Raw genomic sequence first — 16,451 nt, 5'->3', positions numbered from 1 at the left:
GCTGTTTAGTGATATGCCTGTGGTATTTCATTTCATTTGGACAGTTTGCAATGCACTTTAAAAAGCACTTGTCCTATACATTAAACTTGCCACAACACGCTCTTACTTTCACTTTCCATTGGGCAGATGCACACATTCGGTATACTTTGAGAATCGAGAGATCAAATGAAATTTAATAATGTTCGACTTATTTTGTTTGTTTAATTTCAGCTTGTTTCACTTTTCAGTAGGGATGGCTGACGTGAAACTGACGTTTCGACACAGTGTTTAGATCCTGAAGCGCAAGTGTTTCGAAACCCTGCACTGAAGCATGATCCGGAACACCCAGGTCACGTGACTAAAGTGTTTCGAAACATCTGGTCACGTGAGTAAGGCGATTCAAAGTGTCGATCATTTCAGAAGCGTTTCGAGACCTGGAGTATCTGCATTTGACTGACAGGGTCTATAGAATATTCTGTCTAGAATAGTGGACCGTGTGTGTGCATGTTGCTACTGTGCTGTAAATGACTTTTGGGTTTGAATCCCGACTTGTACAAATACTCCGAAATCCTGATTATATGTATTTTAATCCTGTTGTTTTATAGTGTAGTCTAGATAGGATACAGCTGCGGATGCGCCATCAGTTTAGCATCATTTTTGTAACACTGTAAAACAATATTGAATATTTTTACATAACTGTGATGGTTGGGTTTAGGTTTTAGGTAGACGTTAATAAAATACAATGGGAAATTTAATTAATAATGTAAATAATTCCTGTTAACTTCTGGTCACAACTGTGTCTGATCTAGCGACAACCCTGTTTTATGACCAAAACAAGACAAATTTATTCACAAAGTGTTTATTCGGATGTCAGACCAATGTTGAAACAAAACGAGACAAGAACAAAGCATTACTGACTAGTATTAAAGCATTTCAAAATAGCTGTGTCAGCTTGGATGTGAACCCACTATCCTCGCACGCTAGCCAGGAAACATTACCGTTCCACTATATCACTCAAAGGTTAAATGCTACAAAGTGGGGTTTGATACCTCAATTAGCTAAACTGTTCTTTGCTGAAGCTGTTCCTGTGCAATACATTAAAATATGACCACTAGATGTCACTGTAGAGTGGGCTTTCGAAACTGTCTAAAGCTTCGACACATTTGCTTCGACTGTTTCAGTGTTTCATGAAGCCTCGCTTTGCCCACTACTACTTTTCAGTGTAGATTAAACATCTGAGTTTAATGAACACAATGAAGAAGTTGGAATCTAGCCGTCATTTCATTATAATCAGACAAATAAGGCCTTTAATGCATGCGTTTGCCTAATCTTTAGGGATAACAGCAATTAAAGACAAACCCTCATACAGGTGGGGGGCACAGGTGTCACTCATTACCACTCACACCAGCGGCCTATAAATATGAGTAGAGTCAGTAGAAACTTCATGCACCTTGGAGGGCCACAGCAAAATCATGCGCTCGCTCGGCTTATTGCTTGCTTGTGAGTTGATGAACTGGTGCAGTGAAGATATTGTTTAGCTTTATTATTGTGTTGTCAAAGGTTTTCATTTTGATTAAGTTTTGTACTGTTAATCATGTGGTTAGCAGTGCACAGGTGTAATTGGCTCTTCTGTTTCTGTTTTTCAGTGACGCTTCTGAGCTCCAGCTTGCTGACATCAGCAAGTGGTGGACGCGATCGGCGTGGGGGCCATGATGTACGGGGTGGCCATGATGGGCGTGGGGGCCACGATAGACGGGGTGGCCACGATGGACGAGGTGGCCATGATGGGCGTTGGGGCCATGATGGACGGGGTGGCCACGGTGGACGAGGTGGCCACGGTGGGCGTGGGGGCCACGGTGGGCGTGGTGGCCACGATGGGCGTGGTGGCCATGATGGATGGGGTGGCCATAATGGATGGGGTGGCCATGATGGATGGGATGGCCACAATGGATGGGGTGGCCATGATGGGCGTGGGGGCCACGATAGATGGGGTGGCCATGATGGACGAGGTGGCCATGATGGGCGTTGGGGCCATGATGGACGGGGTGGCCACGGTGGACGAGGTGGCCACGGTGGGCGTGGGGGCCACGGTGGGCGTGGTGGCCACGATGGATGGGGTGGCCATAATGGATGGGGTGGCCACGATGGATGGGATGGCCACAATGGATGGGGTGGCCACGATGGGCGTGGGGGCCACGATGGGCGTGGGGGCCACGATGGGCGTGGGGGCCACGATGGGCGTGGGGGCCACGATGGGCGTGGGGGCCACGACGTGCGGGGTGGTCAAGACGTACGGGGTGGTCAAGACGTACGGGGTGGTCAAGACGTACGGGGTGGTCAAGACGTACGGGGTGGTCAAGACGTACGGGGTGGTCAAGACGTACGCGGTGGTCAAGACGTACGCGGTGGTCAAGACGTACGCGGTGGTCAAGACGTACGCGGTGGTCAAGACAGACGCGGTGGTCAAGACGTACGCGGTGGTCAAAATGGACGCAGTGGTCAAGATGTACGCGGTGGTCAAGATGTACGTGGTGGTCAAAATGGACGCAGTCCTCAAGGTCAGTTATTATACTCATAAACTTGTTGCATAATTGGTGTTACACTTTATTAAGCTTTGGTTTTGCTTCTCTTACAGGCCGCCCGGTCTGATGCTGCGGATTCGGACAAATTTGCTTGTTTCCACATTGGAGTTTACTTTTTAATAAATCCTTTAATGCAAATGAGGTCTTGTGTGTGTGTGTGTGTGTGTGTGTGTGTGTTGTGTGTTTTTTTTTTTTTTTTTTAAATAAAATTCTCAGCTAAAAGGTCTGCAGATTCTGTCTGGCCCTTATGAGATATGGAAGACACTGCCTATTGTAACAATAGGTTAAAAGTCATGTTGAGGAAACTGGGGGAAAAAAAAGTGAAACTAATTGTCTGAACACGAATCGATAAATGAAATTTCTTGTGACTGAGTTCTAGAAGAATGTTGTACACTGAGGCGTTTATGGACATGTCATTTAGGTCTTGAATTTTTTTTTTTTTTTTTTTTTATGTAATTATGTTCTCCAAGTGATCAGAAGGTCTGAAGCCACTATAAAAAAATATCTAAACCATTCAATAATTTTTCCGGTCTTTAAGACATGAAACAAAGACCACGTGGTCAGTCATTAAACGCTTCAGTAATGTATAAGGACTACGTAATGGCTTAACAATTGAACAATTAACATCACAGACCAGGATGGTCACCAAACTGAATTTCGGCACCAATCGCTCCTGACAATTTAAAAACATCCTTTTCCTGCAAACATTTGAGTGCGTCTTAAACCCCTCTGATCGGCCATTGTGTTCACGTGCTCAACAGAAATAACTGATTGGCCATGAAATTCATCAGCGGTGAGTTTGGTGATTTGTTTACTTGGTGTGAAGCGTTTTGAAGCCACAAAGATCAGTCAAAGAGTTTAGAATGACCAAGAGGCGACACTCAATAGAATGTTTCATTGCAACAGCCCCGGATTCCGCCATTTTGGAGTGAAAGTGATCGGCTGTTCATTGGATCTGTTGACAGTGGTATATGTGTCCCACACTGCTATAAACACTATTAGGACACCTATATTTCACAAAAAGTGTAAATTGGTTGTTTTTGCGTTATTTCAAGCAAATTCGTACTGGTTTGAAACGAATTTTTGAAGCTGCGTCATGCACATGACATAATAGCGTGTATTCCAGCGTGCAGACTGGACGTCTGTGCCAGAGTGAGTCTTATTACGTCTTACAGTGTGCTGCATTAATGCATGAGTAAGGCTTGGTTCAAACCAATCAGCGCGCTCTATTGTGCAACTTCATTAATATTCATTAATGTCACAGTGTTTAGACGACAGAGACGCCACGTTGTGTTGGCAAAACAAGCGTGAAGTGTTGCTTTTATAGTTTGCTGCAGTGAAGTTTTGTTTTCATTTTCTCTCTGTGAGAGCTCAGCTGGAGTCACGTGTGGATTAACAGTGTACGCGACGCTCGACAACAATAACTTACGTGTCTAAGGAGGATTATTGTTTACCTGAGAGCTGTTCTCATCTGCAAACGCTGAGATCCGGATTCGCTTGTAGTCTCCTCTTAATAAAGACGCGGCTCTAGTTGCTGGTGATTGTCCTGTCTCTACAGATTTGGTAAGTGAGCGAGCAGTGCTCTTTGTTTATTCAGTTTGTTCGTATCAAACTAAGTTAACTATTGCACCGAGTGTAAACATGTTAGCACCGCAACCAAACTTTAACCTTGTGTAGGATTTTTACCGCATTTAGTGACCGGAATAACACACGCAGCTTTCTGACGCTACCTGCCGTGTGCATCTAAGTTTCCGGGAAATGTGGAGTTATTTTTGTTTTTCTCTCATTCGCCGTGCGGTATCAAACATTGCATGAAAAATACACGCTTAGAGCAGCTCCTCGAATCAAATATCTCGTTTGTCGCGAGGGACATGAATGAATTCCCTGAATGAAAGAGCCAAACTGCAGTTAAAGTCCAACATTTAATCATTTGGCAAATAATTCGACTGCAGATGTCCATGTAAACACAGTCACTTTCTCCCCTGTGTGTGTGTGTGTGGGTGTGTGTTTTGACTCCGAAAGTCAGCACGCCCAAATAGACACTCCCCCACCATCCCTCTTTTCTTCCTCCGACACTCCCCCCTAAACAGAGCTGGACACGCCCATTTTCTGACTTTTTCCAAAGTAGAGGTGTGAAAACACCCTGCTGAAACGAGGGGGTTTCATGGCCCTTTAAAGCTGAGATAAAAACTGGAAGATGATAATACAACACTTACTATCACAATCATCAGCACTTTTAATAGTTTATTTTACAGACTTCTAATAGGCTGGAGTTTTCATTCCAAAATGGCCACCGCTCCATCTAGTGGCTGTTTCCCATATTGCGCTAGAGTGTCGCCTTTAGGTGATTCTATGCTCTTTGGATCAGCTGGTCTGTCTATGAGCTGACATATGAAAGATCCGCTGATGAATGGCGGCTTTAAAATGCTCCAGTGTCCCTGTATCTGAGGCGCTCAAATGTTAGCGGCAAATGGACGTTGTTTAAATTACAGTACCAATTGGCACCAAATTCAGTATTGTAACCCTGCTGAAAAATCCAGCTTAAACCAGCCTAAGCTGGTTGGCTGGTTTTAGCTGGTCAACCAGGCTGGTTTTAGAGGGGTTTTGGCCACTTCCAGGCTGGTTTCCAGCCATTTCAAAGCCTGGTCTTAGCTGGTCAGGCTGGGAGATGACCAGCTAAAACCAGCTTGACCAGCCTAGCCAAGCTGGGAGTCCAGCCAAAACCAGCTATATCCAGCTTAAACCAGGCTGGTCAAGCTGGTTTTAGCTGGATTTGGCTGGTCATTTTCCAGCCTGACCAGCTAAGACCAGGCTGGAAATGGCTGGAAACCAGCCTGTAAGTGGCCAAAACCCCTCTAAAACCAGCCTGGTCAACCAGCTAAAACCAGCCAACCAGCCTAGGCTGGTTTAAGCTGGATTTTTCAGCAGGGAAAACACTAATACAGACTCAGTATTGTGGTATAAAGTCTCTAATACAGCAAAAAAATGTGTGTTTTTTGTGATGTTTATCACAATAGAACTGAATAAATGAATAATTTGTATTATAGGCAATATCCTGTTTCGTTTCTGTGTTGATTCCAATGCTAGTGTGGCAGCCATGTACCCTGATTCTGCCACAGCTAGGAAATACTGCTCTGGGAAGACGAAAACAAATCAACAAAGATGTTCAATTCACTCTCAGGAACGCGCAGCACGTCTATGCACAAACGGCGGTCGGCGGTGCTGCATACAAACGTCTGCGCGGACAGTTTGAGCTACTTATCGGAATTATGAGAGATGTTGGTCCGACTCTATTTAATTGGATGATTAAATATTTTTTTAATTTTATGCCTTTCCCAAAATATAACAATACATATAAATTTATTTAGATCATATTGGAATATGAAGAGACTTTAAACAACACATGTTTCCGGAGGCAATCACCTACTGCACCTTTAAGCTACAGCTTCCTGAAACAGGAAGATCTGGTTTTCCCCAGAAACAGCAGGCTCACGGCGAGGCCAGATTGTGAGTGGAGGATGAGCTGACGAAACTGAAACCCAGCTCAGAAGAATTACAGTCTGCTCACATTCGCTTCGAGTTTGTTCCTCTGTTTGTTCCAGCGTCGCCTGCAAAGATGGAGCTGCTGTACCTGCTGCTACTCGCCTTCACTGTTGTCCTCTCAACCCATGCTCGAGGTAACTTCATTTGAGGATTTGTAATAGGAAAACTCTGTACGATGTGTTACACCATTAAGCTTTCATATGTACTAGAAGTACTGTAGTAATCTATAGTAAATAGGGGTTTTTGAACAATACTATAGTCAAGTATTTAATCTGTTGTGGTGACGATAGTCAACAACTATAGTCATATAAACAAATGACTGTATAGCTTTCTACAACTCTATGGTATATTATACTTCAATACACCAGTTTACTCTAGTAAACAATGTAGTACCACTGCTGAAAAATCCAGCTTAAACCAGCCTAGGTTTTAGCTGGTCGACCAGGATGGTTTTAGAGGGGTTTTGGTCACTTCCAAGCTGGACTTAGCTGGTCAGTCTGTGAGATGACCAGCTAAAACCAGCCTAGCTAAGCTGGGAGTCCAGCCAGAACCAGCTATATCCAGCTTAAACCAGGCTGGTAAAGCTGGTTTTAGCTGGTCATTTTTCAGCCTGACCAGCTAAGACCAGGCTGGAAATGGCTGGAAACCAGCCTGGAAATGGCCAAAACCCCTCTAAAACCAGGCTGGTCAACCAGCTAAAACCAGCCAACCAAGCTGGATTTTTCAGCAGGGACACTACAGCATCTCCTCTAAACAGTCATATAACTTATAAATTATGCATAAAATCATCAGAACAGCGCTGATAATGCATACTATTATAATACAACAGCACAGTTCACCCAGAACTGAACGTTCAGTCATCATTTACTCATCCGTTACTTGTTCCAAACCTTGAGTTTCTTTCTTCTGTTGAACACTAAAGAAGATATTTTGCAGAATGCTGAATGCTGGCACACGTTAATACCCACAGTGTCTTTTTCTTAGCATGGAAGTGAATATGTGCATTCTTCAAAATATCTTCATTTGTTAGAACTCATGTCTAGAACCATGAAACACGAGGAACTCCCCTTTTAAACCATTGCAATGCTTGTGCTTTAATTTAATGACCAACAATTCGATCTTGTGTGCATAGTAAAATCTAACCTGTGGATCTTCCTAATGCACTGTCTCTTATTTCAGTCAAACACAACCTTTTCCAGTTCAGTGGATGCTCCGACACAGAAAAGGAAGCGCTGTATGGATCCGAGGGAGAGGAGATGTGGCATTCTGACTTCAAACTAAAGCAGGGAGTAGCTACGTTGCCTGAGTTCGCAGATCCTCTAAGTTTCCCAGGAGCATATGAAGAGAGTGTTGCGGATCAAGAAGTATGCAAACAAAACCTAGCCACCTCTATTAAAGCTTACAACAGCCCTCCTGAGGAAATGGGTACGACATGAGTGTTTATTGTGAAGTATACAGTTTTTCATAAAACGATAGCTCACACAAATAGAGAATATTACGTCATCCGTGTGTGTGTGTGTGTGTGTGTGTTTTAAAACCTTTAGTTTGTTTGTTCTGTTGAGAAGAAATTTTGAGGAATGTTGGTTGATGGCACCCATTGACTCCCCTTTTTGTTAATAGAGCCCTTTCAACACTATGGCTGGATCCGAAGTGCTGTATTGGCAAATTTAAAATATGTTGAAAATAAGATATCCAATAAGATCTAAAACTAGATCATGAGAATCGGGTTCAACAGTCAGTATGTTCACATGGACACCTATGCTCCAATTTGAATGTGATGAATACAGTGCTCTGATTTAGAATCTACACCATACAAACAGCAATGCTTGATTACATTTATCAGGCTAAAGTCATAATCGAAGTAAACTGAACTTAAACATGTGCAGTTGCTGATTTTAGTTGTGTAAAGTAACCACATCCCCTTTCAACATGATCTGAAGTGCCCACCCGACGTCAATTCCTAACTCCCAACCTAAAATCAACCAAATATCAACGTCTAATGATGTTACAGCTTGACGTTGGGTGGACGTTACCACTATGACGTATATCCGACATTGGATTTTGGTTGTCACCTGATGAATAAATGTCAGTATTTGTTGTCAATATGATGTTGATTTAAGATGTTGGCTCAACGATGGACTTTGGTCACTTTCTAACACAACCTAAAATCAGCCAAATAACAACGTCACTATTGGACATTAAAATAATGTTGGACGCTGGCTAAACTTAAATTTGGGTCACCTGACATCACAACCTAAATCTAACCTAATATTAACTTATGATGATGTGTTCCTGTTGGGCTATCTAATCCACTACAGAATATTACGTTTACACACACATCCACAGGTTTTTACATTGTAATATTAACGACTCACTAATCTTGAGTACTTTCAAAAGGGCTACTTTTGACTCATACTTTGAGTAATATTCACGACAGATACTTTCACTCGCACTACCTATTTAGGCAAGTAACAGTACTTTTACTTGAGTATGATTTTTCATCTTTACGCCACTGGAAAAATGTAAATCCACACTGTTCACATTCATACTTTACAGCTATACTTTTCTAAACACCATGTAGTAAATTCAAATGTGGTTTCTACTCGAGTAGTAGGCAAATTCAAAAGCATCCCTCAGGTTTTTACACAGGACAATTGATTTCCTGGACCCAGACAGTCCAACACAGGCAATTCGTAACTTTTTGATTCAGTGGTTAATTCGTATGAATTAGTATGATCTAATTCGTACAATTTAGTACGATTTGCTCATCCCCCAATGACAGTTGGGTTTAGGGGTGGGGTTAGATGCCACGCCTCCTTTTTTAAATCGTACGACTGAACTCAAACAAATTAGCCACTAAACTGACAAAACGTATAATACTTACGTTTCCTCGTGAGGTCAGGCTGGACAGTCAATAACATGACTCATATATCTAAATAAGATCTGATCTAGTTTCAATAGTAAATTAATTTAGCTTATGCATATTGACTTACATGCTAGGAAAAAATGACAATAGAAGTCAATCAGTGCCATCAGCTTTCTTCAAAACATCTTCTGTGTTCAACAGAAGAAACTCAAGTCAATAACGATTCTATGGAAGATCATCATACCCCTGTCAATTAATGACTTTGCTTGACTTTATGTGTGTGAGGGTCTTCGCGTCATTATTGTTGATCTGCAGCTCTCCGTGTTTCCAGCGTTCAACTGTTGCAGATGTGAAATGTTGTTGTGCTTATTGTAAAAAGCCTCAGCCTTCTGTCAGTCCGTCATCAGTGCTTCACTATTAGTCTTCGTCTATTATTATTGTTCTTGAGCATCTGTCTGCGCTCCCGTCTCATGCCTCCAGAAGCCACCACATTCACCGCGTTCATTGCATTTCGTCTTCTGAGGCGCAGCTCATTTGTTAGAGAACAAACGCCAGAGTGGCACATTAAACAACAGTTCTGTGCAACCCGGGCTCATTGTGGAAACGTAGCCCCGCAAACGTTTCTGCGGACCGCGATTTATGTCCCTGGAGGTAGGTATTCGAGCGTTTTTTGTTTTCGCGGATCCGTGAGAGGCCGCTGTGCGCGCTTTTTCGCGTCTCGGGCGCCTCTCTGGAGTGCGCGCCATTTGCGCCCGCGCCGTTCTCGCGCGAATAGCCGCCGATTTGGCCGCCCTCCTCTTTCTCCTCCTTCCCTATACCAGAGCGACGGTTCACAAAAGCCGTCCAGAAAAAAAAAGCAAAAGCCCTCGTCTTTGATTTCGGCCGCGTTTTCGGATCCTGCCGCGTTCTCGCCCTTATTTTTCGGATTCCGTTTTTCGTCTTACCTGATTTTCGGAACCTGCTGTTCCCCGGACTCGATCCCGGTCGTCGTCCAACGTCGTACATTTCCAGAATGAGCTTGGGTTGGTTCTGTGACAGTTCATCAAGAAGTGTTGATTTAGTCCTCGTTTGTTTCTCATTAAATGTAAAAAACTGTATTGACGCTGCTTTTATGCAATATTACAGTTGTGCGCATGAATCTAATTAGCATCTTTGAATGCAAACACAGCTAGTGATCCCTTTTGTGTGAACTGTTTCTTTAACGTTTACATGACACTGTTTGGAAGTAAATGTTCTCCGTGTTGACAGAGCCTCCAGAGACCTCCATCTACCCCAGGAATGAAGTGCTGCTGGGTGTGGATAATGTGCTCATCTGCCACGTGACCGGGTTTTTCCCTCCGCCCGTGGACGTCTCGTGGAGCAGGAATAATGTGAAGGTGACTGAAGGAGTGGATGTGAGCCAGTACCGGCCCAGGAGCGATCAAACCTTCCACATGTTCTCCAGCCTGAAGATCCGTCCTGCAGCGGGAGACATTTACGGCTGCACGGTCAACCACGCAGCCCTCCAGGAACAACCGCAGACCAAACTATGGGGTGAGAAGAGGATTACAGATAGAACCAATGAAAATATAGACATTTAGGTTTTTTTGTGTGAATGATGTACAATTGTTAGCCCTCCTGTATATTTCTAAACACAATTTCTGTACTTATATATATATATTACATGTTAGGTTTCCAGCTTCTATACTATCGATACAGATTACCAATTTATTTATTACAAAATTCTGCACATAAATAGAGCAAAAGCTTGCACGTGTTGAGTCTGGCCCTGGTGATAAACATGCATTTTCTCTCTTAATAAACATCTGTCCTCCATCTTTCCTCAGTTGTGCCGCAGGGGGGCGTCCTGAGCCCCTGCCTGACTCCGGTTCTGCTCTCTGGACTGGGATTTACAGTGGGACTGCTGGGACTGGCCACGGGGATCTATTTCTTTATTAAAGGATCTACAGCTGACGTCTCCGACACGGCAGTGAGCAAGAAGAAACTAATGCAGTTCTACCAATAAAGAAACTCTGAGTGGGAGTTTGATTACTGACACACCCTGCATCTGTGTGTGGTTTCAGATGACGGATGAATTACGGAAACACAAAGGTCTGCTTTAATGCTTGATGTGTTGCTCACACTTTATATGAAGTGGCCTTAAGCAAAATGCAAGTGAATCATTTGTTACTACAGTATGTACTTATTGTGTAAGTGCATGTACTTATGATTAATTAAATACATGTAACGTAGTTACATCTTTATTTACACTCTTGACTACCGGCACATCTCAACCCACACTTAAACCTACCCATTCCACCAAACCTGACCCTTCCTGTATCCAGTATTGTGTTCTGCAATACATTATGGTGTTTTAAGTGAAGTTTATTTATAAACAAATTTCGAGAGGATCCCGTGCTTATGATCGTTCATGGCTGTTCCAACTTTAGCTAATGACTGATTATCCTATCAGACGATCCTTAACTCACTATAAATAACCAGACTTTTCTTATCTCAATAGCTTCGTCTTGAAGAAACCCCCCCACCCAACCCTACTTTCCCTCCTTTCAAACGGGCGTCACGGTGGCCAGCGATTAGCGCTGTTGCCTCACAGCAAGAATGCCCCTGGTTTAATTCCTTTCCAAACCAGATGGCATTTCTGTGCAGAGTTTGCTCGTTCTCCCCGTGGTCGCATGGGTTTTCCCCGGGTCCTTCTGTTTCCTCCCACAGTTCAAAAACAAGCACCCTAAACAATTAATCCAAATACTTTAGCTAAACTCTGAGTACACCTTTCAGCATCCATATCTGACACTTAGCTACAACAAGCAAGAGGGGGAGTCCTCGAGATCTACCTGAGCTCAAACTCCCCTCTTGCCTTGCAACGGGAGGGAGCCCAGGGCTCGAGGATCTTATAAGCTCAGGGCTCTCTCCCAGGACAGCACGCCAAACTAGCTTTACTATCAATCATCAGCTAAGTGTAAACTTGAAGTGTGTAGTAGTTAAGGCCACTTCATATAAAGTGGGACTGATTTGTTTTATGTTGAATAAAAATGACTGATTTTTCTTTAATACCAGAAATCATTAAATGAAATGTCATGGAGACGTTCTGTAAATGTTCTACTGTAAACATATTAAAATGTACATTTTAATAAGGATAAATGCGTATTTTTAACACAATCTTACAGCAATTCGTCACTTTTTGATTCAGTGGCTAATTCGTATGATCTAATTCGTACAATTTAGTACGATTTGCTCATGCCCCAATGACGGTTGGGTTTAGGGGTGGGGTTGGGTGCCACGCCTCCTTTTTAAAATCGTACAATTTCATACGACTGAATGTGTACGAATTAGCCACTAAACTGGCAAAACGTAAAATTCTTCCGTTTCCTCGTGAGATCAGGCTGCTATATTTTGCTCTTCGGTATTTTCATGTTTATGGACGTCCAGATTTGAATAGATATATATCAGCCAGATATTGTTCTATCATAATAAACCAAACATTCAGCTTGAAGATTATGACATATATCGCTGCTTGCTGTTTACACTATCCATGATCAAATCTAAACGATTTTCAGCTTTAAACATTACATCTGCAATTCATCAAGCTTAATCTAAAGAAGTCATAAACTGCACACATTGTGGAACTTCAATCTTTTACAAGTACACTGTAAAAAGTCATTTGTTCGTTTACTTGCTTGAATTCAACGAGTTTGCATAATTCAATTAAGCAATCGCAACGCTATCGCGTTAGTATTTACTAATATAGAAAAAGTCATTCTTGCTCATATTGAGTCACATTTACTTAGGTCAGTAAAGTTACCTCACCTGAAACGGTACTCTGAGGAACGATGCTAGTAAAGTGTACTTAACCTACAGTCTTGATTATGCATAATTAAATTGTATGGCAACATGGGAACTACACTGTAAAAAGCGTTTAGTTGCTTAAAGCAAGTAAACAGAGTGCCTTAAAAGCAACAAGTTGACTTTACACAAATAATGTGAGTAAACCCATTGTAATTTGGAACTGTTAATGGGACTTAATTTTTTATAATTATGCAAATTGTATTCACTTAAAAAAAGTAAACGAATTACTTTTTTCCCCAGCTTATCTGTATCTAGCAAAATGACAGTAACTAAAATAAATCCGCTCTTCCAGACTCACTGTGTCTTCTAAATTCAATACATGTTATAATTGTAGATGGACTTAATGAAGCACCGTATATGTTGCAATAACTACAGTAATAATTTAAAAACAGACGTGTTAAAACAGTCTGACGCTGTAAAAAAGGATTAGTTGAGTTTAAAAAAATGTGTTATCAAAAAGCATAATAATAAAATTGAAGTCAACTTAAGTTACAATGGGTTTACTTTATCTTTGTGGTCAACTTGTTGCGTTTAAGGCAATTGGTTTACTTGCGTTACGTAACTAATCACTTTTTACAGCGTAGTAAAAACCACAGGTGTCAGTTCATATAACTTCAAAACGTTTATTTTCATAATGAATAAAATCAGCTTTAATGACATTTCTTGCATCAAAATACACTGAACATCTCAATAGCAAAGTTTTTACAGTGAAAACTAGCAATACTCTGAACATTGTAGAGAGATAAACGTTTCTGCATGAGAAATTGTAAGACCTGCATCATAATACACTGAACATCTTAGCAGTAAAACCAACTATTTAACAGCATTACTGATTTAATCAACGCAATCTGACGGCAATTCATCACTTTTTGATTTAGTGGATAATTCGTATGATCTAATTCGTGCAATTTAGTATGATTTGCTCAACTCCCAATGGCGGTTAGGGGTGGGGTTGGGTGCCACGCCTCCTTTTTAAAATCATGTTCGAATTAAAATCGAATTCGTACAAATTAGCCACTAAACTGACAAAACGTAAAATACTCACGTTTCCTCGTGAGATCAGGCTGGATTTAATATAGCTAACCTCAACCACGATCTAATTGAAAGCAGACCACGCTGACTGAAATAGAGGTCTGCATTACCATGGGACCCGACCAGATTTCTTGCAGCACAGGAATAAATTTCCGAATAAAGTGCGGAAGCGGACGCTAACTGGTGTAATTTTGGATGGGAGCGGGCGGTCTAACAATATCGCTGATTGTTGTTTGTATTGTTTGTTGCTGTCTATGTGTGTGTGTGTGTGTGTGTGTGTGTGGGAATGAGAGGGAGCATGAGGCTGTCTGTGTGTGTGTGTGTGTTTATACAGACAGCTTGTTATAGACTCTGTATAGCTAGGTGGTTTTCAGTTTTGTACACCCCCCCCCCCCCCCCCCACCCTCCCCTCGTTAATGGGAACAACTGCGGCGGGGTTGAAAACAAGGCGGGTCAGGCAACGGGACAACAGATGCGGAATACAAGCGGGAGGGGCCGGGTTCAGGCTAAAATCTGGCGGCTGTAACTATCTGTCTGAATGGGTGTAAATATGGATCAGCAGGGGCCTACTAGTAGGCTCAGAAGGCTGTAATCATCCATCCACAGGGGTGTGTGGCCGGAAGTTAACGAGAATTATTTATGTTATGTATTAAATGTCCCATTAATTGTATTTTATTAACGTCTACCCCTACCCCAACCCTCAAAGTAATGTAAAAACAGATCTGCTTTCTCTATTAGTGTTGCTCATTAACCATATGGATGGATGATAACAGCCTTCTAAGCCTACAAGTAGGCCCCTACTGGCCCATATCTATCAGCTGATAACGTCCGTTCAATAAAGTGATAGCATTCGAAGCAGGTGGATCCATTAACATCCAGGTCTACACAACCATGACAATAGCAAAACAAACAAACAAACCGTAACTGAAATGTGTAGAAAAACAGAAACGTATGATGCTAACAACTGAATTAGAAACAAATCAAATTGTAGCCTCAGTTTCCTGTTCTTAGCTGACAGGAGCGGCACCCGGTGTGCTCTTCTGCTGCTGTAGCCCATCCGCTTCAAGGTTGGACGTGTTGTGTGTCTTATTTTTCCATATTTCCAATAAATATCTAAATATCTACGTCCAGTTTTACTGAAATATGTGTGTATTGCTTTGCACTTCTAACTGGAAAGCACTTTACAATGATATAAAGCAGATATTTTACCACTGATTTGTCATTTATATATCTAGTCACACTTTAAAATGATGATAAAGTGGATGATGATCAGTCTTGAACAGCAGTTCATCATTTACTAACGCCTTATTAACATCCAAAGTCATGCTTGTTAACATTAGTCAATGCACTGAGAACTAACAGCGAGCAACTTCACATTAGCAAACATTAATAAATACTGTAGTAAACGTATTTTCACTGTTTGTTTATAGTAAATCAGGGGAATGGATTTGGATGAAGGGGACGTGTCCCCACCAACATCCACTGACTACTGAAATGCCCCCACCAATAATTAAATTCCCTTAAAAAGATAGCATTAATTAGCCTGTGTATTTTGTATTAGCTATGTTTAAATACTTTTGCATTTTGCTTGGAAATGGTTGAAAGATTGTATTGATGAAAACTGACGGCCATAATGGTGGTCATAAACACGCCAGACCTGCTATAACAGCATTTCTATAAGGCCAAAAACAACTGAAGCCAGCAGTCTTTACAGTAAAAAAATGAAGATGCAATCTTTTATGGAAAACCACTTCCCTGTATCACAGACAGCAGAGAATGATGTTATCTGTGCTAAAGAATAAGGAAATGTGCACTAGTGAGGTGATCAAATGTAGAGGAATGCACACTGTACATGTAAACAGCCCTGATACTGACATTCAGCACAGTTTCTGTTCTGATTCTGCTCTGAAATGAATAAACAGCTAAATACTGTGGTCAATCAGATGGTTTAATCAGTGTATTTGATGCAATATTGAACTTAAGTATTAATAAAAGGCTCTTTCTGGACTTAACCAACATTAGAAATGCCTCTGTACACTCTCAAAAATAAAGGTACACAGGCTGTCCTTTTCAAAAGGTACTCATGTCTACTTAAAGGGTCCGCATTGGTATCTTAATAGTATATATTAGTACCTACAATTGTTAATAGGAACACTCTTGTACTTTTTTAGGTACAAATATGTGCCCTTGAGATATTAATATGGACTCTTTAGGTACCTTTTGAAAAGGAACCACGCCAGTGACAGCCCGTGTACCTTTATTTCTGAGTGTGTATGTATTATTACATGCTACTTTTGCTGAACTTTAATAAAAAAAGTCCTCCAAAACTAAAAAATGGCATGATTTTATAGTAAAAACAGCTGTACAAATCTGTTAGCAGTAAGTTTTCTTAAATTATACGTTAAATTAACAATTCCCTGCATGTTTTGTCGACTTTACTGTGGTTATTTGTAGTTTTTTTTTATTTGTAGAGTTTTTCTGCTATATTTAATGTTAATAAATGATGTTTATCGCATTACTTTAATTGTAAGTTTGGTAATGTTTCATGTAAATTACACTGAGCTCCTCTTAAATATTCTGTATGTTATTATATGATGTGTTTCACT

The 16,451-nt window shown here is 41.4% G+C and overlaps 2 protein-coding genes and 1 long non-coding RNA gene across 7 annotated transcripts in view; all 3 read left to right on the top strand.

The window, feature by feature from the left end:
- The window catches only part of LOC148682563 (uncharacterized), a 172,694-nt gene that overhangs the window by 104,438 nt on the left and 51,805 nt on the right, over positions 1-16,451 (top strand). The window contains exon 2 of one of the 2 annotated variants that reach the window (XR_015943188.1): positions 5,248-5,430. This is a non-coding gene — a long non-coding RNA (uncharacterized LOC148682563). Of the gene's footprint in view, positions 1-5,179; positions 5,431-16,451 lie in introns of both variants that reach the window. The other variant, XR_015943187.1, reaches the window with a different exon arrangement.
- Positions 1,424-2,764, top strand: LOC108184065 (uncharacterized). Its single transcript, XM_087250377.2, has 3 exons — positions 1,424-1,479; positions 1,626-2,537; positions 2,615-2,764. The coding sequence occupies exons 2-3, from the start codon at positions 1,689-1,691 to the stop codon at positions 2,762-2,764; spliced, it is 999 nt and encodes a 332-aa protein (XP_087106503.2). The 5' UTR covers positions 1,424-1,479; positions 1,626-1,688.
- Positions 6,022-12,126, top strand: zgc:123107. Of its 4 annotated transcripts, none has more exons than XR_015482182.2 (5): positions 6,022-6,238; positions 7,284-7,529; positions 10,219-10,503; positions 10,797-11,327; positions 11,939-12,126. XR_015482182.2 is itself a non-coding variant. In NM_001037404.3 (4 exon segments), coding segments are annotated over 4 exon segments (771 nt in total). In that variant the 5' UTR covers positions 6,115-6,177; the 3' UTR covers positions 10,976-12,126.

The sequence above is a fragment of the Danio rerio genome, chromosome 4, assembly GCF_052040795.2.
Source record: "Danio rerio strain M-AB ecotype USA chromosome 4, GRCz13ab, whole genome shotgun sequence".
In the NCBI taxonomy this organism is placed as follows: Eukaryota; Metazoa; Chordata; class Actinopteri; order Cypriniformes; family Danionidae; genus Danio; species Danio rerio.
Note: the sequence above shows the minus strand (reverse complement) of the source record. Positions and strands in the feature narration are given on the sequence as shown.

Excerpts from the sequence above, each read along its gene's own strand:
- LOC108184065 (XM_087250377.2), top strand. The coding sequence starts at position 1,689 with ATGATGTACGGGGTGGCCATGATGGGCGTGGGGGCCACGATAGACGGG. Across the intron at positions 2,538-2,614 it reads AAATGGACGCAGTCCTCAAG|GCCGCCCGGTCTGATGCTGC; the intron begins GTCAGTTATTAT and ends CTTCTCTTACAG.